Below are 21,639 nucleotides of genomic sequence, written 5' to 3' on the forward strand. Positions count from 1 at the left end.
CAGGCCCCCACCCCCTCCCACCTGACCAGCCATGGGGGCTGCGGTGTTTTTCGGCTGCACTTTCGTCGCGTTCGGCCCGGCCTTCGCGCTTTTCTTGATCACTGTGGCTGGGGACCCGCTTCGCGTTATCATCCTGGTCGCAGGGTGAGTAGAGGGCCCGGGAGACGGCGGGAGAGCGTCGAAGAGAGAGGTGCGGAAGGGGCTGGAGGAACTGGGGCGAGCCTGGGAGCCTGAATTGGGGACGATAAGTCGGAGGTGAAGTTTGGGCGGAGGTGAGGGGTTGGGTCTGGGAGATTTGCCCTTTCCCGCAGTTGGTTTCCACCTTCCAAGGATCTCACAGATTCCTCCTATATTCCTCCCAGCGACGTCAGAGAAGGCCCAAGGCCGAGACTCGTGAGGGGGCTGTGCTGACCTAGGCTGGCCGAGTCAGGTGCCTTAGGGGAGGATCCAGGAATGGATACCTCGCCCTTCCGTGCTCGCACACTCTGGCTCTTATCGCTCTGAAGACTCTTTAATTAGATTTCTCCCCTTTCCAATGCGTTCACTTTTCTACAGATGAGTCTCTTGGTGGAGACAGTTACCCTACCTGGTCCATGTCTCCCTAACCATCCGGAAGGCTAACTTCCACTTTTCAAGCAGCTTTGGCTGGTTTCCCTCCTTGATTTCTCTGGCTGCCCCTACCATTGCTTGTCTCACTGCCCCTGTCTTTTCTTAGGGCATTTTTCTGGCTGGTCTCCCTGCTCCTGGCCTCTGTGGTCTGGTTCATCTTGGTCCATGTGACCGACCGGTCAGATGCCCGGCTCCAGTACGGCCTCCTGATTTTTGGTGCTGCTGTCTCTGTCCTTCTACAGGAGGTGTTCCGCTTTGCCTACTACAAGCTGCTTAAGTAAGAAGATGGAGTGGTCTGGAGGGGAGAGGGGCAAAGGACTGCACTATGGGAAGTGGGGCAGCCCCTGGGTGCTGGTTTGGAAGAGGAGGCACTAAGGGAGGACATTAGAGGGAAAGGAGCATCCCTGCCCTCCCTCATGTTTCCCCTACCCCACCCCACCCCAGGAAGGCAGATGAGGGGTTAGCATCGCTGAGTGAGGACGGAAGATCACCCATCTCCATCCGCCAGATGGCCTATGGTGAGCCAAGGGAGAGGGACTGGAGGAGGGAGTTGGACAGCCCCCTCCTCTAGGGAAGTCTCTAAATATCCACATGTTCTAAGTGGCTTCCTACTTTCCTTCATCCGTCACTTCCAAAGAAAGTTGGTCTGGAGGGAGAGTAGATGTGAAAGAATTGTAACCGGGAATGGGGCGGGGTCAGTGGTGAACAGGCAATAGTGTGATCTCTGACATTGATGAGATCCTCCCTTCCCCCAGTTTCTGGTCTCTCCTTCGGTATCATCAGTGGTGTCTTCTCTGTTATCAATATTTTGGCTGATGCACTTGGGCCAGGTGTGGTTGGGATCCATGGAGACTCACCCTATTACTTCCTGACTTCAGGTAAGATCCACCTTCTATCTAGCCTTTACCCCCCATCCATCCTTGTCCCTGATGTGATTTATTGGCCTTCCCTGGGAGACTTCTTTGGCTCAACATCTCAGGAGCCTGGGAGATCAGGGATGTATCTCCTCCCCATCTCCCTCCCTGCAGCCTTTCTGACAGCAGCCATTATCCTGCTCCATACCTTTTGGGGAGTTGTGTTCTTTGATGCCTGTGAGAGGAGACGGTACTGGGCTTTGGGCCTGGTGGTTGGGAGTCACCTACTGACATCGGGACTGGTGAGTTGGAGACAGGGGCCTGAGTTAGGGAGAAAAGCATTTAATGGTGAGTGGGATGTGGGGGAAAGGGTATCCTTACTTCTTAACATTTTTAACTTACCTGGGAGGAGGAGGAAAGGTGAGTCTTTCGAGGTCTCTCACCTCGGCATCATTTCTATCACCTGCTCTGGGGAGGAGGTTGAATGGATTAGTCGAACTGTAATGCAGAGGGCCTGAGGTGAGCAGGAGCGGCAGAAACCTTTGAGTTTCTGAGGAGCTGAAAATCAAAAGTCCCCTTAACCACAAGATGTTGGTGCTCTGAAGGGAAAGACTGGGGAATTTGAGAGAGATATCTGGGAGTCAAAGGTACAGAGAGAATATGGGGATTAGGTTGAGGGAGAATCTAATCTCTTTCCTACTCTTACCCTCCTTCCTAGACATTCCTGAACCCCTGGTATGAGGCCAGCCTGCTGCCCATCTATGCAGTCACTGTTTCCATGGGGCTCTGGGCCTTCATCACAGCTGGAGGGTCCCTCCGAAGTATTCAGCGCAGCCTCTTGTGTAAGGACTGACTACCTGGACTGATCGCCTGACAGATCCCACCTGCCTGTCCACTGCCCATGACTGAGCCCAGCCCCAGCCCGGGTCCATTGCCCACATTCTCTGTCTCCTTCTCGTCGGTCTACCCCACCACCTCCAGGGTTTTGCTTTGTCCTTTTGTGACCGTTAGTCTCTAAGCTTTACCAGGAGCAGCCTGGGTTCAGCCAGTCAGTGACTGGTGGGTTTGAATCTGCACTTATCCCCACCACCTGGGGACCCCCTTGTTGTCCAGGACTCCCCCTGTGTCAGTGCTCTGCTCTCACCCTGCCCAAGACTCACCTCCCTTCCCCTCTGCAGGCCGACGGCAGGAGGACAGTCGGGTGATGGTGTATTCTGCCCTGCGCATCCCACCCGAGGACTGAGGGAACCTAGGGGGGACCCCTGGGCCTGGGGTGCCCTCCTGATGTCCTCGCCCTGTATTTCTCCATCTCCAGTTCTGGACAGTGCAGGTTGCCAAGAAAAGGGACCTAGTTTAGCCATTGCCCTGGAGATGAAATTAATGGAGGCTCAAGGGTAGATGAGCTCTGAGTTTCTCAGTACTCCCTCCCAAGACTGGACATCTTGGTCTTTTTCTCAGGCCTGAGGGGAACCATTTTTGGTGTGATAAATACCCTAAACTGCCTTTTTTTCTTTTTTGAGGTAGGGGGAGGGAGGAGGTATGTTGGAACTCTTCTAACCTCCTTGGGCTACATTTTCTCTCCTCAAGTTGCTCCTCATGACTGGGCTCATTTCGGTCCCTTTCTCCTTGGTCCCAGACCTTGGGGGAAAGGAAGGAAGTGCATGTTTGGGAACTGGCATTACTGGAACTAATGGTTTTAACCTCCTTAACCACCAGCATCCCTCCTCTCCCCAAGGTGAAGTGGAGGGTGCTGTGGTGAGTTGGCCACTCCAGAGCTGCAGTGCCACTGGAGGAGTCAGACTACCATGACATCGTAGGGAAGGAGGGGAGATTTTTTTGTAGTTTTTAATTGGGGTGTGGGAGGGGTGGGGAGGTTTTCTATAAACTGTATCATTTTCTGCTGAGGGTGGAGTGTCCCATCCTTTTAATCAAGGTGATTGTGATTTTGACTAATAAAAAAGAATTTGTAATTGTGGGGGAACTTGGCTTTTAAGGGAGGGGATAGCATGTTAATTGAGATTTCTGTCCTCAGATCTCTTGTCCAGCCACTTTCCTAACCTGGCAACCACTGATCTCCAAGCATAGCCTTGGTGCAAGGGCAGAAATCTGGGCTAGTGGCTTAACATGTCTGAAACTTTGGGTTAAGTGTTTTCCCAGAAGCTAATGTTTCCTTCCAGGGGTGGGATAAAAGGAGTTAATCACCCATGCTGCTTTTCCCCATCCTTTGCCCATCTTTACCACCTGAGGGATTCAGGAACTTGCCCACCCTCAAGAGCCTCAAAGGATAGGCCAGAATTAAAGTCAGAAACTTTAATTTCCAAATATATTGATCAAAAATATACAACTTCAACAGCAACTCTTTATCCTAAGGAGAGATCCAGCAGTATATCTAGGGAAAGGGCCATAAAAGTGAGGGGGTAGAGGACTTTGGGGTATATCCCAAACTTCCCCTGCAACTAAACAGTTTGTTCTCTGCATTAACAACAGCGATTTCCTCATTTCCCCCTACATGTTTGGAGAGGCTGAAGGCTCTGCAGTTCTTCCTCGAATGACAGCCTGGGTCCATTCCTCTCTGTAGGAGATGTCCAGGGGAAGGAGGACATCTGCCTACTACTCTTACAGTGTTTCTGGCCAGATCCTACACCCCATTTTAGAGGCTTCCTGATAGGCATGAGGGGAAGTCATCCACATCCACGGTATCTGAGAAGGAATTTATGCCTCAGTTGTGTCTTGTGCTGAGGTGAAGCCCACACTCTTTCGGTTTTCCAGCCTCTTCTTCCTGGAAAGGGGAATAGCTCATGAGAATGACTGCTATCTAAGTGAACCAGATTAGAGGTGAAATAGGAGAATGCTTTTTAATAGAAAAGAGGGCTGGGCAAGGTGTTTTACGCCTATAATCCCAGCACTTTGGGAGGCTGAGGCGGGCGGATCACTTGAGGTCAGGAGTTGGAGACCAGCCTGGGCAACGTAGTGAAAACCCGTCTCTGCTAAAAATACAAAAATTATCTGGGCATGGTGGCACATGCCTGTAGTCCCAGCTACTCAGGAGGCTGAGGTGGGAGGACAACTTGAACCCGGGAGGTGGAGGTTGCAGTGAGCTATGATAAAGCCATGCACTCCAGCCTGGACAACAGTGAGAACCTGTCTCAAAAAGCAGGTGGCTCACGCCTGTAATCCCAGTACTTTGGGAGGCCGAGGCGGGCGGATTGCCTGAGGTCAGGAGTTTGAGACCAGCCTGGCCAATATGGTGAAACCTATTCTCTACTAAAAGTACAAAAATTAGCTGGGTGTGATGGTGCATGCCTGTAGTCCCAGCTACTCGGGAGGCTGAGGCAGGAGAATTGCTTGAACCCAGAAGGCAGAGGTTGCAGTGAGCTGAGATTGCACACCACTGCACTCCAGACTGAGTAACAGAGCAAGACTCTGTCTCCCTCCGGCCAAAAAAAAAAAAAAAAAAAAAAAGAAAGGACTGGAGGAATGGAAAGTAAGGCCTCACCGAATCTTTCTAGCAATGAAATAAACAGCCAGGAGAAGGCAGAGACAGCCAACCAAGATTCCTACACCTAGACTCAGCATTTCACCTGGGGGAGATAAAGGTAAAAGGTGTCAGCCTAGGACTAACATAGATTTTGAGCCTTTCCCCCACTCGGTGAGGACGCCTCCCCTCCCCGCAGTATCTTATAAGGCTGCCTTACCTGTGGTATACGAGGATCCTGCTGTAAGAGAAGAAAATGGGTCAGTGGGACTTCAGATCCCCATCCCAGCTGGGAGCAGCACTCTCTGCTGCTGTGCCTGGGAGAATCCCCCGGGGGCACCCTGGGGTGGGGGTTGGTTCCCAGTCCAAGCAAGTCCCGGAAACCCCCTCCCCTTTTGGCCTTTTCTTCCCATTGGCTGCCTAGTTCCTGCCATTGTGTCCCCTTCAGTTTCCCATCTCTTCTGAGCCGTGCAGAATCACCCTGGATGAAAGAAGCAAAGACCATGCGCTGATTGAGAGGCTGAGGGGCTCGGTAGTTCTGTATCAGAAGCTTAGAGGGCTCCTCTTCTGTGGAGAACAATGTCCCCTGAAGCTTTTCCAGCTGAGGAGCAGAAGCGTGGGAGAGGTGTTACTTTGGGGAGTGGGAAGGGGTCTGAAGTTAGAACTGTATCTCACCTCACCTCGTTTCTTCACCACTTACCTGTTCCATTGAAATCTGGGACCTTCTATAGAAGACTGTCCAGAGCACACTCTGGTAGCAAGGGGGAGTTGTGAGCGAGCCATTGTAGCGGAAGTACTGCCCCAGCTGTGGGGGGAGCAGCTCTCTCAGGTTGAAGGGAGGCACTGAGGTCTTCTGATCTGGGGAGAACAGACTGGGACTCATCTTCCTTTCAGTGTGCCCTAGCTTACCGAGATAGGGCTCCCAGAAGCAAAATTCCTTGGCTCTATGTAATTGCTTCATCCCAAGGCTTTTAAGGATACTTTTTGAAAGTCTAATCTTACTTCCTGCTATAGATTTTTAAGGCTCACCTTTATGCCTGACTTCATGCAAGTGACTCAGAATGTGTTCATAAGCTATATTCTTAGTCTCACCCACCTGGAAGAGGAGGAAAGGGAGAGAGTTTGGAATGAGTCCATGTTTGGAATAAGAAATTTATGTACAGAATAAATGGTCAGGGTGGGCTGCTGCCTGCCATAGGAAAGAGGCCAGCAACAGAAATAGGTTTGCAGAGGAAGTGGAGAGAAACCTGGAAGGGACTGGGGGCTACTGACCTCAATTAGGATGCCTAGGACAGCCAGGCCCTGAGGCCTCTCAGCAGCCTCACTCAAGCTGTCATAGGAATCAGAGTCATAATGTACAATGTGGAGCTAAAGGAAGGAAGAGGGAATTGAATCATGGAATGTCCCCACCCCCTTCAAGGCCTTGATCCTAGCTGCCACCATCCCCCTGCTGTCCCTGGCAGGCACTAAGTCTGTCCCTCAAAGATTGGCCTTATCCCCCCAGCATGACTTTTCCTAAGGTCCAGATCCTTTCCCCAGGACCAACCATCCCTGTTACTTTGTTTGAGTCCCAGCTCTTTGTTCCCTGGTACCTCTGCAACTGTGGCTTCGCTGTTGATCTGGTGTTCTGACCCCTCTGGGGATCCTTTCTGACCCCAGTGCAGGTGGAGTTGGGCAGCTACATATTTTCGGGGAAGTCCACCCAGATACAGGGTAGAGGGCAGAGAGAGTTGCACTGTGAGGAAAAGAGCAAACTCGGATTGATGGAGGCATGTGGATACATTCCCACTTCCGGGTTGCCACCACTTCTTGAGAGACTTGGCCCTCTTCCAGTTTTCTCCCCCAGTAGCACCCAGTTCCTCCCATAAGCCAGTGCTTTTCTAGCATGTCTTCCTTTTTCTTGGTGAAGATCAAGTCAGTGCAATGATACCTACCTTCTGAGCTTGGTTATAAACATTTCGATTCCCGCTTTAGCTACAGGATCCTGATCCCCATTCTCATATCTCCAAATTCATGGACAAAGGTTTTTGAGAATTCGCAGGTTAGGAGAATGCTGCTTTCCTCTCACTCCTGAGGTTATTTGTTTGTTTATTTATGTCAGATGGGTAATGTGCCAACATCTTGACAAGATTCGAGGGTGGCACATCTTACGCATGCTCATAAACACCGCATCATCATGCTCACGAACTACAAAAGGATCTGACTCCTAAGATCTGAGCTGGAGCCTACAACTCCTTGGAGCCTGTGCTTTTACCTGTGTGGCCATTGTTGTGCAGGTCCAAAGGCTCGGTGCCAGGAAGGTCATATCCGTGGGGCTGCAGAGCAGGCAAATCAGGGTCAAATGTCACACTGTCTGTCTGAATATCGATGGGCGACTGGGCATTGTTTCCACACTCAGGGTAAGAGGCTGGCCAATGGTCCTGACCATGTGGGCCTGGTGGGGGTTACCAAAGACATTGGTCCTGTCCTCCAGCTCTAGCTACCGTTCAACACCGCCCCCTCCCTTTGACCCTTCCCCTAACCAAGCCGTACATCTGTGTGGAGGTAGAAATGGACTTCCCTCCACCCAGGTTAAGACCCCAGTTGTACAGGGATGGGTGAGGTAGGAGTCCTGTTGAGCCTCACGCTGCAGTTCCCCTTCCCTACCCAGAGGCAGTGATGATTCCCCAACTATCCTGATGAATGGAGAGTGGTAGCTCTTTTACTTACCTGTATTTTGAGGACAAGAAAGCTGAATGAGGGGAGAGGAGATGCATAGAAAACCTGAATACCCTGAGAGATGGGATTAGAAAGTAGGAGTAGAAAAATAGGAGAAATAAAATGATCCTAAATAGGCCAGGCACAGTGGCTTATGCCGGTAATCCCAGCACTTTGGGAGCAGGTGGATTGTTTGAGGTCAGGAGTTTGAGACCAGCCTGGCCAACATGGTGAAACCCCATCTCTACTAAAAATACAAAAATTAGCCAGACGTGGTAGGCACCTGTAATCCCAGCTACTCGAGAGGCTGAGGCAGGAGAATCACTTAAACCCAGGATGTGGAGTTTGCAGTGAGCCCAGATTGCGCCACTGCACTCCAGCCTGGGTGACAGAGCAAGACTCTGTGTCCAAAAAAAAAAAAAAAAAAAAAGATCCTAGAGAGATAGGGTCTCCTGGAGGCCCCTATCAAGTGGCCTTGGGATTCAGATATCCTGACTTCTCGTCATTCACTTCTTGCTGTCACACTGACCGTTTGTCATGGACTTGAGTTCGGTTAAGTCATTAATCAGTAGTTCATAGGAACTGAGTTCCACCTCCCCCAGGGTCAGAAACTATCCTGCCATCCTCTTCCTCACCCCCTGACCTCCAGCTCTGTCCCAATTGCAGATGCAGGTTAGGGGTAGGACGGATTAGGATAGACAGAGCCAGAAGGAGACCTGGCAGCTAAGCTCAGAGTTCCCACCCAGCTTCCTTTCCACCCCAGCTCCCTCACTCCTACACGATTTACTGAGGACTTAACTAGCTTTTCTGCCAAATCAGGACGTGTAGGATTTGATGATTAGAGCAGGATGTAGGAGCCATATATGTGAAACTCAAGGCAGGAGGAGATCCAGAAGGGAGGAGCTAGGGTGAGAAGCTAAAGGAAGTCTCCTCCCACCCGCACAGTGTGTCTTCCTGCCAGGTGAGGAGGTCCCAGTGTGAAAGGGTTGTCGGGAGGCCTCGAGATCTACTCACCCTCATATGTCCAGTGTTGACCTGCAAGGCAGAATGGTTTGGGTTACAGCCAGCGCAGCCTGGGGCAGAACCCTGGCCTCCACACTCCCCTCCCTCCGGCATTCTGTACTGCTCCACCTCCTTCTCTGCAGTCTCTCCTCCCTCTGCTCCAGCACTTTGCAAAGGAAGCCCTGAAACTGGACACCTCTGTGGAAAGGTCGGGGGGCCTATTTAAAATCACCAGCCAGGCTGTGCTGGTGCCTGCCGAGTAAAAGGGGAGGAGGAAGGAAAAGAGGTAAAGCCCAGAGACTAAAATTAACCTGGATCCAAATGTGCGATTGGCCCAACCCTTACTTATTCTGTAACCTGTGCCAAGTCAATCTAACACTTAGAAGACTGGGGTGGGTGGGGTGAGGGTGTGGGCAGAGGGTTGGAAGGATAGGGACTAGAAAGCGGGGAGGAGAAAGGAGTTTAGAGTGTGTGTGGGTTGGGGGGTGCTACTGAGGGGAGAAGGGGAGATTATTCCTTTGCTTTAAAAAATTGCGTGAATAAAGGTACTGAGCTGTAAACTCATATGTAAATTCTTCCTTTCTGATCCCATTAGCTCTAGAGGAAACCCATCACCAGGAGGCTCTGCTCCCTACATTCTGAGATGGTTAGGGAAGGGCGGGAGTCAGGGCAGGGTCTACTCTAGATTGAGGGTGGTGGGTGGGCACAGGCGGCCAGGCTGGCAGGGACAGGATGAAAGTGAAGCATTGTGTGTAGAGAAGAGAGCTGCCAGCTGGGTCACATGCCAGGCTCTCGTGCAGTCCTGTCTGACGCAAAGGCTGAGGGTCTGCAGGTCCAGCCCCTCCCTACGGCCAAACTGCCTCAAGAAGAAAACGAAGGGCTTCGTGGTTTATGCTGCAATATTCATACTACTAGAAACTCTGGAGAAAAATCCTAAATTCCTTCCTCTCTCTCTCTCTTATTCCCTTAAATTCCTCAAACTTGTGAGATGTCCTGCTCTTATCCTTGACCTATTCTGCTAGCCCAAGGGAGAGCTGGAGGCAGCCTCTTATTTACCATATCTGCGGGATCCCCCAACAACTCGAACTCCCTGGTCTGTAAAGGTGCCTGTCCGCTCTGGTCAGAGCCTCAACACACTTATTCTGTCTCTTCCTCCTCTTTCTCCTCAGATGAGATTTGTGAGTCTCCATTTGGCTGCCCGCCTGCCCCCATCCTCTCTGCATTTGCCTTCTGCTCTCTGGACACCCCCCTCACCCTGCTCTTTCCACAAACCTGAGTTACACACCTAGTATGTGCTGTATACTGTGCTAGGCACAGGAAACACAAAAATGAGGTCTAGAAGTTCCTGGGGACACTCCTGGAGTGCTTCAGCCTGTTCTCCCAAGAATCCCTCCTCATCTCCTGGGAGCTCCTGAAAGTCCTTTGTAAACTGTAAAGTGTCAAACAAATGTTGACTCTTACTGCCACTTTCAGAGGATAACTGGGGAGTTAGTCGCTCCACAGAATGAAGAGGGAATCTTGGCCAAAAGGGGATGAATTGGAGATCAGGGTCTGAGTTGGGCAGGAAGTATTCTTCCCCCCACTCCCATCTATCTATCTTTTCACTCCAGGCCTCTTTGACTCCCTATTTGGAGGAGTTTGTAAATAAAGAAGTCCAGGAGTCCTGCCTGGGACCAGGGCAGTGGGGGAAAGAGCTCTGGAGAAAATCTGTAGCCTGCAAAGGGATTCCAGCACTTGCATGTGTACACACCCTGCCCGCCGCTAGTTCTCCCCGACCTCCAATAACAACAAGGCTGGAGAGACAAAAGGTAAAGAAGGGAAGTGGTCTCCTCCACACCCCGCTCTTTTTTCCTCATCTCTGAGCCTATTATTCCAGCCTCTAGGCTTCCTTTCACACCTCTCCTCCCCCCATTAAGCACACCTGGCGACATGTGAACATCAGCACAAATCCACACACAGACATTTAGTTGTACCTACCCCCATCAGCAGCCAGGATCCAAATCACCTCCAGCAGGAGGGCGGAGAACAACATAGTGTCCCAGGAAGGGGTGCAGGGGACTGGGAATTTGAGGACTAGAGGACTAGGACAGGCAGAGAGAGAGGGAGGGAGGGAAGGGAGAGAGAGAGAGAGAGAGCGCTCCTGGCGTGACTGTATTTATCTCTGCTTCTCTTGCTGTCTCTGTCTCTGTGGGCTTCCAGGGGATTTGGTGTTCAGTAGGGTATCATGGGTTTCTGGATCCCCAGGACAAATCTCTTGCTGCCTCTTTGCCCTCTCTCTTTATCTCCCTCTGCAGTCTCCACTCCAGTAGCTGGCCAGCGACTTTACAACTGCCTCCTGCTTTTAAGGTGGCTCTGAATGGGTGTATGTGGGGACGGGGGGGCTGCCTGGGCTGCCGGCGAACAGCTCCTTAAATAGCCAATTAGGCATGCAGGATGGCCCCACTCGGAGCTGGAGTGCGGCAAGTTTCACTGGAGCCCTGGCCCTGGCTCAGGAGCCCAGCTGGGGAGAACTCTTCCTTCCTCTGCTAGTCACACAGATGCTGCTTAGATGGGTGTTCCCTGGAGCAGGCAGGGTCAAGGAAGGGGCTTTGGGGTTCAACTCAGCCCCCTCAAGAGGACATTGTATTTTCATCCCCCCGCCTGGCTTCTCCTCTGAGGAGCAGCTCCCTGGGTGTTATGGGGCAGATGGCGGGGGTACCTGTTCTTAATTCCCTGCATAATCTGAGCTGCCCTGGAATGGGAAGAGTCCAGAATTAGGAGATATATAACAAGAGGGAATTGGGGACTCAGGGTGCAGGCGAGGGGTGGAGGAAGTCAAGAACTAAAACCTGAGTTGTGTCCTAAGTTATAAGGAAGAGAAGTAAGATGAGGAGAACTCATCTGGAGCAATCTCTTCTGTGCCTGCCACCACCCCCTTCCCACGGTGAGGCCTGGGTCCACGTGCTTGTGTGGCCCGGGGCCGGGGGAGTGCGGGGAGGGAGCGTTGTTTGCTGGATAAAGCCCATTTGTATGCCCAGTGGGGGAGGGGTGTAGCAGCACCATGGAGAGACAGCGGCTGTAACTGCCAGACCAGCCACCTCCCTCTCCAGGGAGCCCAGATCTAGGGCGGCTTTTGTCACTGAAGAGGACACTGACCTCCGGCAGAGAGGCCAGGGCAGGAGGAAAGAAGGAGAGACTTTAGGAACAATCACTACCACCATCAGAAAAAGGCGGTCTCCAGAGAAAAAGAGGGGAGGGTCTGGAGAGACCACGTGATCCAGATGGAAGAGGGGCCCAGGGTCTTCTCTCCAGCCCAACAAAGGGCTGAGGCAGGACATGTGGCACTGAATGAAACCTGCCACCAAGGAGCTGCGCCCATGGAGCATGGAGGCTGCACGTCTCAGGAATGTGAACTGGTGTTTGCTCCCCACGGGACTGGAAATCCCGATTGGAATGTACATCCTAAATCCCTCGTTAGAGAATGTGAAACCCACAGATACTTTCAAGCCAGACATTGAAACCTCTTTCTCCTCCGTGCCCTTCACCAGAGGCACCAGCCAGGAGGATGCACCCATTTGAAGCTCCCTCTGCCCTTCTTGCTCCTGCCGAGTAGCAATAAATAGCCAAACAAAGGGAGCAGAAGCTAAATAAGGGAGCAGGATAAAAGCCAAATGAACAGAATAATGCATGTGCTGGATCATCAGCTCCTGCAGAGAAAGGAGCTCACTGTGCCTTTCTATCCTCTGTGATTGATCTGCAAAGCCAAGCCATTTTGCTGATGTCATTTCCCTTTTTCTTCTCCTATCACCCTCTGAATTATTTGTCCCCTTCAGGAAAGTTTTATGTTTTGAGGTTCCCCAAAGCCCCATCCATCCCATCTAAGAAGAGTAAAAGGCTTGAAGTATAAATTAGACTTCCCGGGAATCAGGGTACTTAACACAAAGAAACAAAAAAAGAAAGCAGAGACATCTTGGTATGAAAGAAGAGATTTAGTAGGAAAGAAGAGGTCTGAACAGAATGACCTCTGCAGGGGCAGAGTTCCCCTGGAGCGCTAAGCTGAGATTCCGATTCCCAAGGCAGATAGCGTGTCTTGCCAGGCGCCACCTCCTGGCTCGTCTATGAATTTTTAAATTTTAATTTAAAATGCTTTGTGTATGGTTCCTTCTGGGAGGTATTTCACTGCTGCTGGGCTTTGGGATTTTGCCTACGCAACTGAACATTGTTTCACAAAGATATCTTAGCCTGGAATCAACACTTCCCTGATCTTGGGTGAGCAACGCATCCAGGTGCTTGTGCTTCCCAGACGACAAAAGCCCTCCTTTCTAGGACAGAGGGAGCGAGGAGGCGAGCGCCATCCTCCAGGCACTTGACTTTATCTTGATCTTTGGCTTTACTGTGGATATTTCTTTTGTTGCTTTCTAGCTGTGCTGATTTGGAGTAGGTGTCAAGGGGACCCTTATATGTAAGTTAAAAAAAAAAACGGACACAGCTCCCTCTCCCCACTCAGTCTTAGTTTCCACTCAAACCCTGGCACCTTTATTTTTGTTCCGACCTGTGTCTCAAGCCCTTTCCTTGCTTGCATTGGCTAAAACCGTTAAAACCAAAACCAAGCATCCCACTGCCTTCTGGCGCCATCTCCTGTCCTTGTAGATATACTGAAACTTGACTGAGATGAGGCGTGGTGGCTCACGCCCGTAATGCCAGCACTTTGGGAGGCCGAGGCAGGTGGGCCAGGAGTTCCAGACCAGCCTGGCCAAAACATAGCAAAACCCCGTCTCTACTAAAAATACAAAAATTAGCCAGGCGTGGTGGTGCATGCCTGTAATCCCAGCTATGCAGGATTACAGGCAGCTGAGGCAGGAGAATTGCTTGAACTCAGGAGTGGGAGGTTGCAGTGAGTTGAGATTGCTCCACTGCACTCCAGCCTGGGTGACAGAGTGAGACTCTGTCTCAAAAACAAACAAACAAACAAAGAATTAAGTAATTTTGGAAAAAATGACCCTTTGGATAATTTTCTTAGTTTTCCAGTTCACATTACACAACAGATGCAGTATGAGAATCTTGTAAATTGAGGACTGGTAAAAGTTTGTGGTCTGAAAATTTGCAAGTCATTTAATTATAAACGATAAATTACAGTATTTCAGTTGCAATTTTGTGTCATACATTGATTCCATGAACAGAACAGCTGCTTGGTACATAATGTTGATTGAATGAATCTAGTAATTGCAACATTTATTTACTTTCACAGAATTTTAGAGCAGAAGGGCCCTCAGGCATCATTCTAAACCCCTTGTTATACCCTGTAAAAATGAGTTTTGAGAGATTTAGGGATTCAGCCATGGTTAGTCACATAGCTGCTAGGCTAAACCAGAACAAGGACACAGGCACCAGTGAGCTTTCTCCCACACCATTGATTCTCAAATGTCAATGTGTATCAGAATCACCTGGAAAGCTTTTTAAACTTGGAAAGCTTATTAAAAATACAGATTTCTGGCCAGGCGCAGTGGCTCATGTCTGTAATCCCAGCACTTTGAGAGGCCGAGGCGGGCGGATCACCTGAGGTCAGGAATTTGAGACCAGCCTGGCCAACATGGCGAAACCCCATCTCCACTAAAAATACAAAAAAATTAGCCAGGCTTGGTAGCGGGCGCCTGTAATCCCAGCTACTTGGGAGACTGAGGCAGGAGAATCGCTTGAACTCGGGAGGCAGAGGTTGCAGTGAGCCAAGACTGCACCACCGCACTCCAGCCTGGGTGACAGGAGCAAAACTCTATCTCAAAGATAAAATAGAATAAATAAATAGAGATTTCTGGACCTCACCCCCATAGTACCTGATTCTATAGTTCTGGGTATGTCCAAATCTACGTTAGCATTTCTCTTTCTCTCTCTCTTTTTTTTTTTTTGACAGAGTCTCAGCTGGGCGCAGTGGCTCACGCCTGTAATCCCAGAACTTTGGGAGTCTGAGGTGGGCAGATCACGAGGTCAAGAGATCAAGACCATCCTGGCCAACCAACATGGTGAAACCCCATCTCTACAAAAAATACAAAAATTAGCTGGGCTTAGTGGCGCACGCCTGTAGTCCCAGCTACTCAGGAGGCTGAGGCAGGAGAACCACTTGAACCTGGGAGGAGGAAGTTGCAGTGAGCCGAGATAGCGCCATTGCACTCTAGCCCGGGCGACAGAGCGAGACTCCATCTCAAAAAAAAAGAGTCTTGCTCTGTTGCCTAAGCTGCAGCGCAATGGCATGATCTTGGCTCACCGTAACCTCTGCCTCCCGGGTTCAAGCGATTCTCCTGCCTCAGCCTCCCAAGTAGCTGGGATTGCAGGCATTTGCCACCATGCCCGGCTAATTTGGTATTTTTAGTAGAGACGGGGTTTCTCCATGTTGATCAGGCTAGTCTTGAACTCCCTACCTCAGGTGATCTGCCTGCCTCAGCCTCCCAAAGTGCTGGGATTACAGGTGTAAGCCACCACGCCTAGCCTCTCTCTTTTTTTTTTGGAAACAGGGTCTCACTCTGTCACCTAGGCTGGAGTGCAGCGGCAGAATCATAGCTCACTTCAGCCTCAAACTCAAGTGATCCTCTTCTCAGCCTCCTGAGTAGCTAGGACTACATGCGCATGCCACCATGACTGGCAGGTTTTAAAAATTGTCTCAGTTTTTGTAGAGACAAGATTTTGTCATGTTTCTCAGGCTGGTCTCAAACTCCTGGGCTGAGTGATTTGCCCAGCTCGGCCTCCCAAAGTGCTGAGATTATAAGCATGAGCCACCGCAGCCACTTCTTTCTAGTCACCATGAATAAAAGCACTATAAGTATTTGAGTACAGGTCTTTGAGCAGACATATGTTTTTATTGTTCTTGAGTAAATACCTAGGAGTGGGAATACATAGATACTGAGTGCTGGATTGTACGGGAAGCGTATGTTTAACTTTGTAAAAAAACTGCCGGGCTGTTTTTCTTTTACTTTCTTTTCTCTTGAGATGGCATGGCTCTGTTGTCCAGGTTGGAGTGCAGTGGCGGTGATCTTGGCTCACTGCAGCCTTCCCTTCCTGGGCTCAAGCGATCCTTCCCACCTCAGCCTCCCAAGCACCTGAGACTACAGGTTCACGCCACCACGCCCAGCTAACTTTTAAATTTTTTTGTAGAGACAAGGTTTCACCATATTGCCTAGGTTGGTCTTGAACTCCTGGCCTCAAGTAATTCTCCTGCTTCGGCCTCCCAAAGTGTTAGAATTACAGGCATGAGCCACCATGCCTGGCCTCTTTTATTTTATTATTTATTTATTTATTTATTTTTTGAGACGGAGTCTTGCTCTGTTTCCCAGGCTGGAGTGCAGTGGCATGATCATGGCTCACTGCAACCTCTGCCTCCCAGGTTCAAGCAATTCTCCTGCCTCAGCCTCCCAAGTAGCTGGGACTACAGGCACGTGCCACTATGTCTGGCTAATTTTTGCATTTTTAGTAGAGACAGAGTTTCATTCACCATCTTGGCCAGGCTGGTCTCTAACTCCTGACCTCATGATCCACCTGCCTCAGCCTCCCAAAGTGCTGGGATTACAGGTGTGAGCCACCACACCCAGCCTATTTTATTACTTTTTTAATAGAGATGGGGTCTTGCCATGTTGCCTAGGCTGGTCTCATCTCCTAGTTTCAAGTGATTCTCCTGCCTAGGCCTTCCAAAGTGTTGGGATTACCAGCGTGAGCCATTGCACCTGGTCCCCAGACTGTTTTTCATAGTGCTTATACAGTTTTTCTTTCCCACCAGCAATGTATGAGTTCTAGTTGTCCTCATCTTTACAAGTGTTTGATATTGTCCGTTTAAAAAAAAAAAAAAAGTACAGCTGGGCATGGTGGCTCACACCTGTAATCCCAGCACTTTGGGAGGCCAAGGTGGGCACATCACGAGGTCAGGAGTTCGAGACCAGCCTGGCCAACATGGCGAAACTCCGTCTTTACTAAAAATATAAAAATTAGCCAGATGTGGTGGCTCACGCCTGTAATCCCAGCTACTCTAGAGGCTGAGGCAGGAGAATCTCTTGAACCCAGGAGGCAGAGGTTGAAGTGAGCTGAGATCATGCCATTGTGCTCCAGCCTAGGCGACAAGAGCAGGACTCCATCTCAAAAAAAAAAAAAAAAAAAAAAAAAAAAAAGTAGCTATTCTTCTAGGTGTATAATGGTATCTCATTTTGGTTTTAATTTAGGATATCAACTTTTTAAAGGGTTTTTGCTATATTTGTTACCATATTGCGTTCCATAAAGGTTATACTTCTTTGGGGAGATAAACAAAGGACTCTACAATTGGTGTTTCACACTAGGCAAAAATTCAATATTTTTCTTTCCCTTGTGACCTTTTAGCTATCATACAGAAATAAAATTCACTTATAACGTGGTTAAATTTCTGCACAGTGAATATCATCCTTTCATGGACTTTTAGAATAAAATGAGAGATATGTTCATTTGGAGGAAATTTTGGCTTAAAGATAAGTAAAGGCTACATTAGTGAGTGTAGCAAACTCTTCAAAAACACATATTGAAAGTAAACTCATTATTTTGTGAGAAAGTATAACACTAAAATAATATATACTAATGCAAAATACTGTTTGTCGAAATAGCTCAAATAATTAAGCAGGAGAAAATCATAATTAAATAGATCAGATTGCACCAAATAATCACCCAGTTTCTATCAAATTTCACTATATTTCAGTAGAATTACATTCAACTCTGATTACTTAGATTTTGTTTTTGGTGTTTTCTGGAAGCAATTGGCTTGATCGAGCTAAAATTAAATGGAAACACAAATACAACACTGGCAAAAAAATCTAAACTGTATTAATAAATAGAGAAATATACCTATTGAAACATGACAGATGAGTATAGCAAGGTCCTGTCAACAGATATTGTACATTGAATAAGTTTGAATTTGGCATGCTAAATTTCTATATAACAAGATATAGCCAGGTGTAGTGGCTCACACCTATAGCCTCAACACTTCAGGAGGCTGAGGTGGGAGGATAGCTTGAGCCCAAGTAATTTGAGGCTGTAGTGAGCCATGATCACACCACTGCACCCTAACCTGGGTGACAGAGCAAGAAAGACCCTGTCTCTAAAACCAAAAAATCAAACCAAACAAAAACAAATCAAAAAAGTTAAACAAACAATATACCTACATTCTTATCTTTCACCACAGAATAAAAAATGTTGATATCAGTTTAAAGACTGCTGGTCCACTCAATATGTTTCATTGTGTTTGTGGAAGGTCCACAAGTCAGTGGTTAGCTAACTCACATTATTATTGTTATTATTTTTTGAGACGGAGTCTCGCTGTGTTGCCCAGGCTGGAGTGCAGTGGCGTGATCTAGCTCACTGCAACCTTCACCTCCTGGGTTCAAGTGATTCTCCTGCTTCAGCCTCCCAAGTAGCTGGGATTACTGGCTCCCCCAACCAAGCCCAACTACTTTTTGTATTTTCAGTAGGGACAGGGTTTTGCCATGTTGGCCAGGTGGTCTCAAACTCCTGACCTCAGGTGATCCGCCCGCCTCGGCCTCCCAAAGTGCTGGGATTACAGGTGTGAGCCACTGCGCACAGCCTATTTTTAAATTTAGTTTTTATTTTTATCAAAGTAGAACAGGTACATAGTTTAAAAAGTCAAATAGATCAACATAGGTTATAATTAAACACTCTATTCTTCCCACATCTAATTCTTACTTCCCAGAGATAATTGCTGCAACTTTTTAACTTCCTCGTAGTATTCACCTCAAATTTCCAAAAACATATTTATACTGCTGTGTCTTGATTTTTTAAAGTTTCAGGTATTTGTGAAAGCTAATCCACCATGTTGGCTTCTGATTAACCCCAGTTCTGGGAAGGCCTCTAAGATTTCAAGTTTACCTATTGTTCCTGGTGTAAGAGCAGGTATTGCCATACATTCTGCCCTTAGCTCAAACAACCTTGATGTTATCATATCTATACATCCCTTCTGAATCACCCTTTCCCTGTAGTATAGAAGCCCCAGGTCTGCGGGTAATGGAGCAGGAAACCACTATCTCATCTCACCATTGCCCAAGACATGCACACGGCCTCTGTTCATAAGTCTCTATTAAATGTTTATTTCTAAGAAACTGGACTTGTCAGCCTCTTTCTTTGGCCTCTCAGCTTCCTTGGACTTTTGGAACAGGTTTGCATAGGCCTGCCCACTGCCACAGAATTATCTATTAACTTCCAACCATAAAAGATGCGGAGTTACTTCTTTTACATAATACTTCCTTCCCAAAAGACACTTCTGCCCCCAGCCCCTTGGAAATAACTATTATATCGTAATATTAGTTAAATTAACATTTAAGTTATCATCAATATTTACTCACAGCTTAGCCAAGAAGTGTATTATATTTCCTTTCTTGTATAACTTTTAATTTCCCTCAAATTAATAATGGCCTTATTTTTTTCTTTTGTTTTAGTTTTCTAGTTGCTTATTCATCTCCAAATTCACTGTTGAAAATCTAACTCTTATTTTATTATGTTCCAACCTGTCAGATATTCATTCTGTCATAACATTTTTAAAAGAAATATTCCTCTTGGAACCCTTTATCCTCCAGTTCTGAGTTCAACTGGCTCTTCTCTCTGGAAGCTTTTTAGTAATTTTTCTTTCTCCTGGGTGTTATATAATTTCATGATAATGTATATTGGGTTTTTTTTGGTGGGGGGGCAGGGTTTTGAGACAGAGTATCCCTCTGTTGCCCAGGCTGGAGTGCAGTGGTACAATCTTGGCTCACTGCAACCTCCGCCTCCCGGGTTCAAGCAATTCTTGTGCCTCAGCCTCATGAGTAGCTGAGATTACAGGTCACCAGTCCCAGCTAATATTTGTATTTTTGTAGAGACAGGGTTTCACCATGTTGGCCAGGTTGGTCTCGAACTCCTGACCTCAGGTAATTCGCCTGCCTCGGCCTCCCAAAGTGCTGGGATTACAGGCATGAGCCACCGTTCCCGGCCCTGCTAAGATAATTACTGGGATCTCTGAAGGGGACCCCAATAAAAGCATTCCTTCTTTGTTCTAAGGTCCTGAACACATTGAGAAATCAAGCAAAAAATAAATAGAGGTCAACATATCGCCTTTATTACTGTTTGAGACCAGATTGGAGGATGTGGGTTAGTATGGGAGTCAATGAGCCTGCTAACTGGCTGGGCACAGTTCACACCTGTAATCCCAGCACTTTGGGAGGCTGGATCACCTGAGGTCAGATGTTCAAGACCAGCCTGGCCAACATGGAGAAAGCCCATCTCTACTTAAAAAATACAAAAATTAGCTGAGTGTGGTGGCGGGTGCCTATAATCCCAGCTACTTGAGAGATTGCGCCACTGCACTCCAGCCTGGGCAACAGAGTGAAACTGTCTAAAAAAAAAAAAAAAAAAAAAAAAAAAAAAAAAAAAAAAAAAAAAAAGCTGGGCGCGGAGGCTCACGCCTGTAATCCCAACACTTTGGGAGGCCGAGGTAGGCTGATCACCTGAGGTCGGGAGTTCAAGACCAGCCTGATCAACATGGAGAAACTCCCGTCTTTACTAAAAATACAAAATTAGCTGGGTGTGGTGACGCATGCCTGCAATCCCAGCTACTCCGGAGGCCAAGGTAGGAGAATCACTTGAACCCGGGAGGCAGAGGTTGCGGTGAGCCAAGATCGTGCTATTGCACTCCAGCCTGGGTAACAAGAGCAAAACTCCCTCTCAAAAAAAAAAAAAAAAAAAAAAGAGCCGGCTAACTGTATCCCAGGAAGAGGCAGCTTGGATTGGGGCAGATCTCAGCATGGAGGAAACAAGCAGAAAATGTGTTCTGATGGGTGGGCTCCTCTTCCCAAGAGCAAGAGGATAGAACTGAGTGGAACAGTCCATTAAGAGTGGATGAACAAAGGCTGGGCACGGTGGCTCAAACCTGTAATCCAGCACTTTGGGAGGCTGAGGCGGGCGGATCACGAGGCCAGGAAGGAGATCGAGACCATCCTGGCTAACATGGTGAAACCCTGTCTCCACTAAAAACACAAAAAATTAGCCGGGCGTGGTGGCGGGCGCCTGTAGTCCCAGCTACTCACGAGGCTGAGGCAGGAGAATGGCGTGAACCCAGGAGGCGGAGCTTGCAGTGAGCCGAGATCGCGCCACTGCACTCCAGCCTGGGCGACAGAGCAAGACTCCGTCTCGAAAAAAAAAAAAAAAAAAAAAAAAAAGAGTGTATGAACAAAGGGCTAAAAAAGACATAGTTACATGAATTAAGTCTCTTGATAAGAAGGAAAACCGGCCGGGAGTGGTGTCTCACGCCTGTAATGCCAGCACTTTGGGAGGCTGAGGCGGCAGGCAGATCACGAGGTCAGGAGATTGAGACCATCCTGGCTAACACGGTTAAACCCCATTTCTTTCTTCTTCTTTTTTTTTTTTTTTCTTTTTGAGACTGATTTTCACTCTTGTTGCCCAGACTGGAATGGCGCGATCTTGGCTCACTGCAACCTCTCTGCCTCCCCGGTACAAGCGATTCTCCTGCCTCAGCCTCCCAAAATGCTGGGATTACAGGCGTGAGACACCGCGCCCAGCCAGTTAAACCCCATATCTACTAAAAATACAAAAAATTAACCGGGCATGGTGCTGCGCGCTTGTAGTCCCAGCTACTCAGGCGGCTGAGGCAGGAGAATCGCTTGAACCTGGGAGGCAGAGGCTGCAGTGAGCCGAGATCGTGCCACTGCGCTCCAGCCTGGGCAACAGAACGAGACTCTGTCTCAAAAAAAAAAAAGAAGGAAAACCTCAGAAGTAAAGAAGCGTATCTGAGCTACGTTGTTCATCAGCTTTACAGATTCCAAAATTTTGTTGAGGTCTCTCCTGAGTTGTCTTCTTGCTCATTCTCTTTGTCTTTTGCATTTAGATCTTATTCTTTCAAAGTCATTAAGATTTGGGAGGAAATACAGGTAAATATAGATATTAAATTCTCCATATTAACCATAAGTTTCCAGTTTTTATTGATTGATTTCAGTGGCAAAATGATAGCTCACTGTA

At 48.4% G+C, this 21,639-nt stretch overlaps 2 protein-coding genes and 1 non-coding gene across 7 annotated transcripts; 1 reads left to right on the top strand and 2 right to left on the bottom strand.

Moving 5' to 3' along the window:
- The first annotated feature begins 5 nt into the window (after window positions 1–5).
- Window positions 6–3,433, top strand: APH1A (aph-1 homolog A, gamma-secretase subunit). Of its 2 annotated transcripts, XM_009244839.4 has the most exons (7): window positions 6–144; window positions 716–886; window positions 1,054–1,127; window positions 1,365–1,487; window positions 1,638–1,765; window positions 2,182–2,305; window positions 2,642–3,433. In XM_009244839.4, exons 1-7 carry the CDS (start codon window positions 32–34, stop codon window positions 2,704–2,706), a joined length of 798 nt encoding a protein of 265 aa, XP_009243114.1. In that variant the 5' UTR covers window positions 6–31; the 3' UTR covers window positions 2,707–3,433. The 2 variants fall into 2 exon arrangements, with proteins under 2 accessions (XP_009243114.1, XP_009243125.1); XM_009244850.3 differs by lacking the exon at window positions 1,054–1,127 and having other exon boundaries at window positions 15–144; window positions 852–886.
- CA14 (carbonic anhydrase 14) lies at window positions 2,990–11,021 on the bottom strand. Of its 4 annotated transcripts, none has more exons than XM_024245771.3 (11): window positions 10,615–11,021; window positions 8,650–8,670; window positions 7,193–7,372; window positions 6,531–6,673; window positions 6,211–6,306; window positions 5,968–6,034; window positions 5,639–5,796; window positions 5,419–5,539; window positions 5,159–5,179; window positions 4,960–5,044; window positions 2,990–4,242 (listed from the first exon to the last, which is right to left on the bottom strand). In XM_024245771.3, exons 1-11 carry the CDS (start codon window positions 10,667–10,669, stop codon window positions 4,176–4,178), a joined length of 1,014 nt encoding a protein of 337 aa, XP_024101539.2. In that variant the 5' UTR covers window positions 10,670–11,021; the 3' UTR covers window positions 2,990–4,175. The 4 variants fall into 4 exon arrangements, with proteins under 4 accessions (XP_024101539.2, XP_024101540.2, XP_024101567.2 ...); XM_024245772.3 differs by having other exon boundaries at window positions 5,159–5,176; window positions 10,615–10,962; XM_024245799.3 differs by lacking the exon at window positions 4,960–5,044 and having other exon boundaries at window positions 5,159–5,176; window positions 10,615–10,963.
- LOC112131482 (small nucleolar RNA U13) lies at window positions 7,034–7,137 on the bottom strand. Its single transcript, XR_002913547.2, has one exon. It is a non-coding gene; the product is annotated as a small nucleolar RNA U13 (small nucleolar RNA).
- Window positions 11,022–21,639: the final 10,618 nt, after the last annotated feature.

Source organism: Pongo abelii, chromosome 1, assembly GCF_028885655.2.
Source record: "Pongo abelii isolate AG06213 chromosome 1, NHGRI_mPonAbe1-v2.0_pri, whole genome shotgun sequence".
In the NCBI taxonomy this organism is placed as follows: Eukaryota; Metazoa; Chordata; class Mammalia; order Primates; family Hominidae; genus Pongo; species Pongo abelii.

Bases quoted from the DNA above. Each gene is read 5' to 3' on its own strand.
- APH1A (XM_009244839.4), top strand. From the start codon at position 32: ATGGGGGCTGCGGTGTTTTTCGGCTGCACTTTCGTCGCGTTCGGCCCG. The intron at 1,128-1,364 runs GTGAGCCAAGGG...CCCTTCCCCCAG, and splicing joins CATCCGCCAGATGGCCTATG to TTTCTGGTCTCTCCTTCGGT. The intron at 2,306-2,641 runs GTAAGGACTGAC...TCCCCTCTGCAG, and splicing joins TATTCAGCGCAGCCTCTTGT to GCCGACGGCAGGAGGACAGT.
- CA14 (XM_024245771.3), bottom strand. From the start codon at position 10,669: ATGTTGTTCTCCGCCCTCCTGCTGGAGGTGATTTGGATCCTGGCTGCT. The intron at 5,540-5,638 runs GTAAGTGGTGAA...TCTGCTCCTCAG, and splicing joins CCCAGATTTCAATGGAACAG to CTGGAAAAGCTTCAGGGGAC. The intron at 5,180-5,418 runs GTGATTCTGCAC...CTTCTCTTACAG, and splicing joins CTTTGCTTCTTTCATCCAGG to CAGGATCCTCGTATACCACA.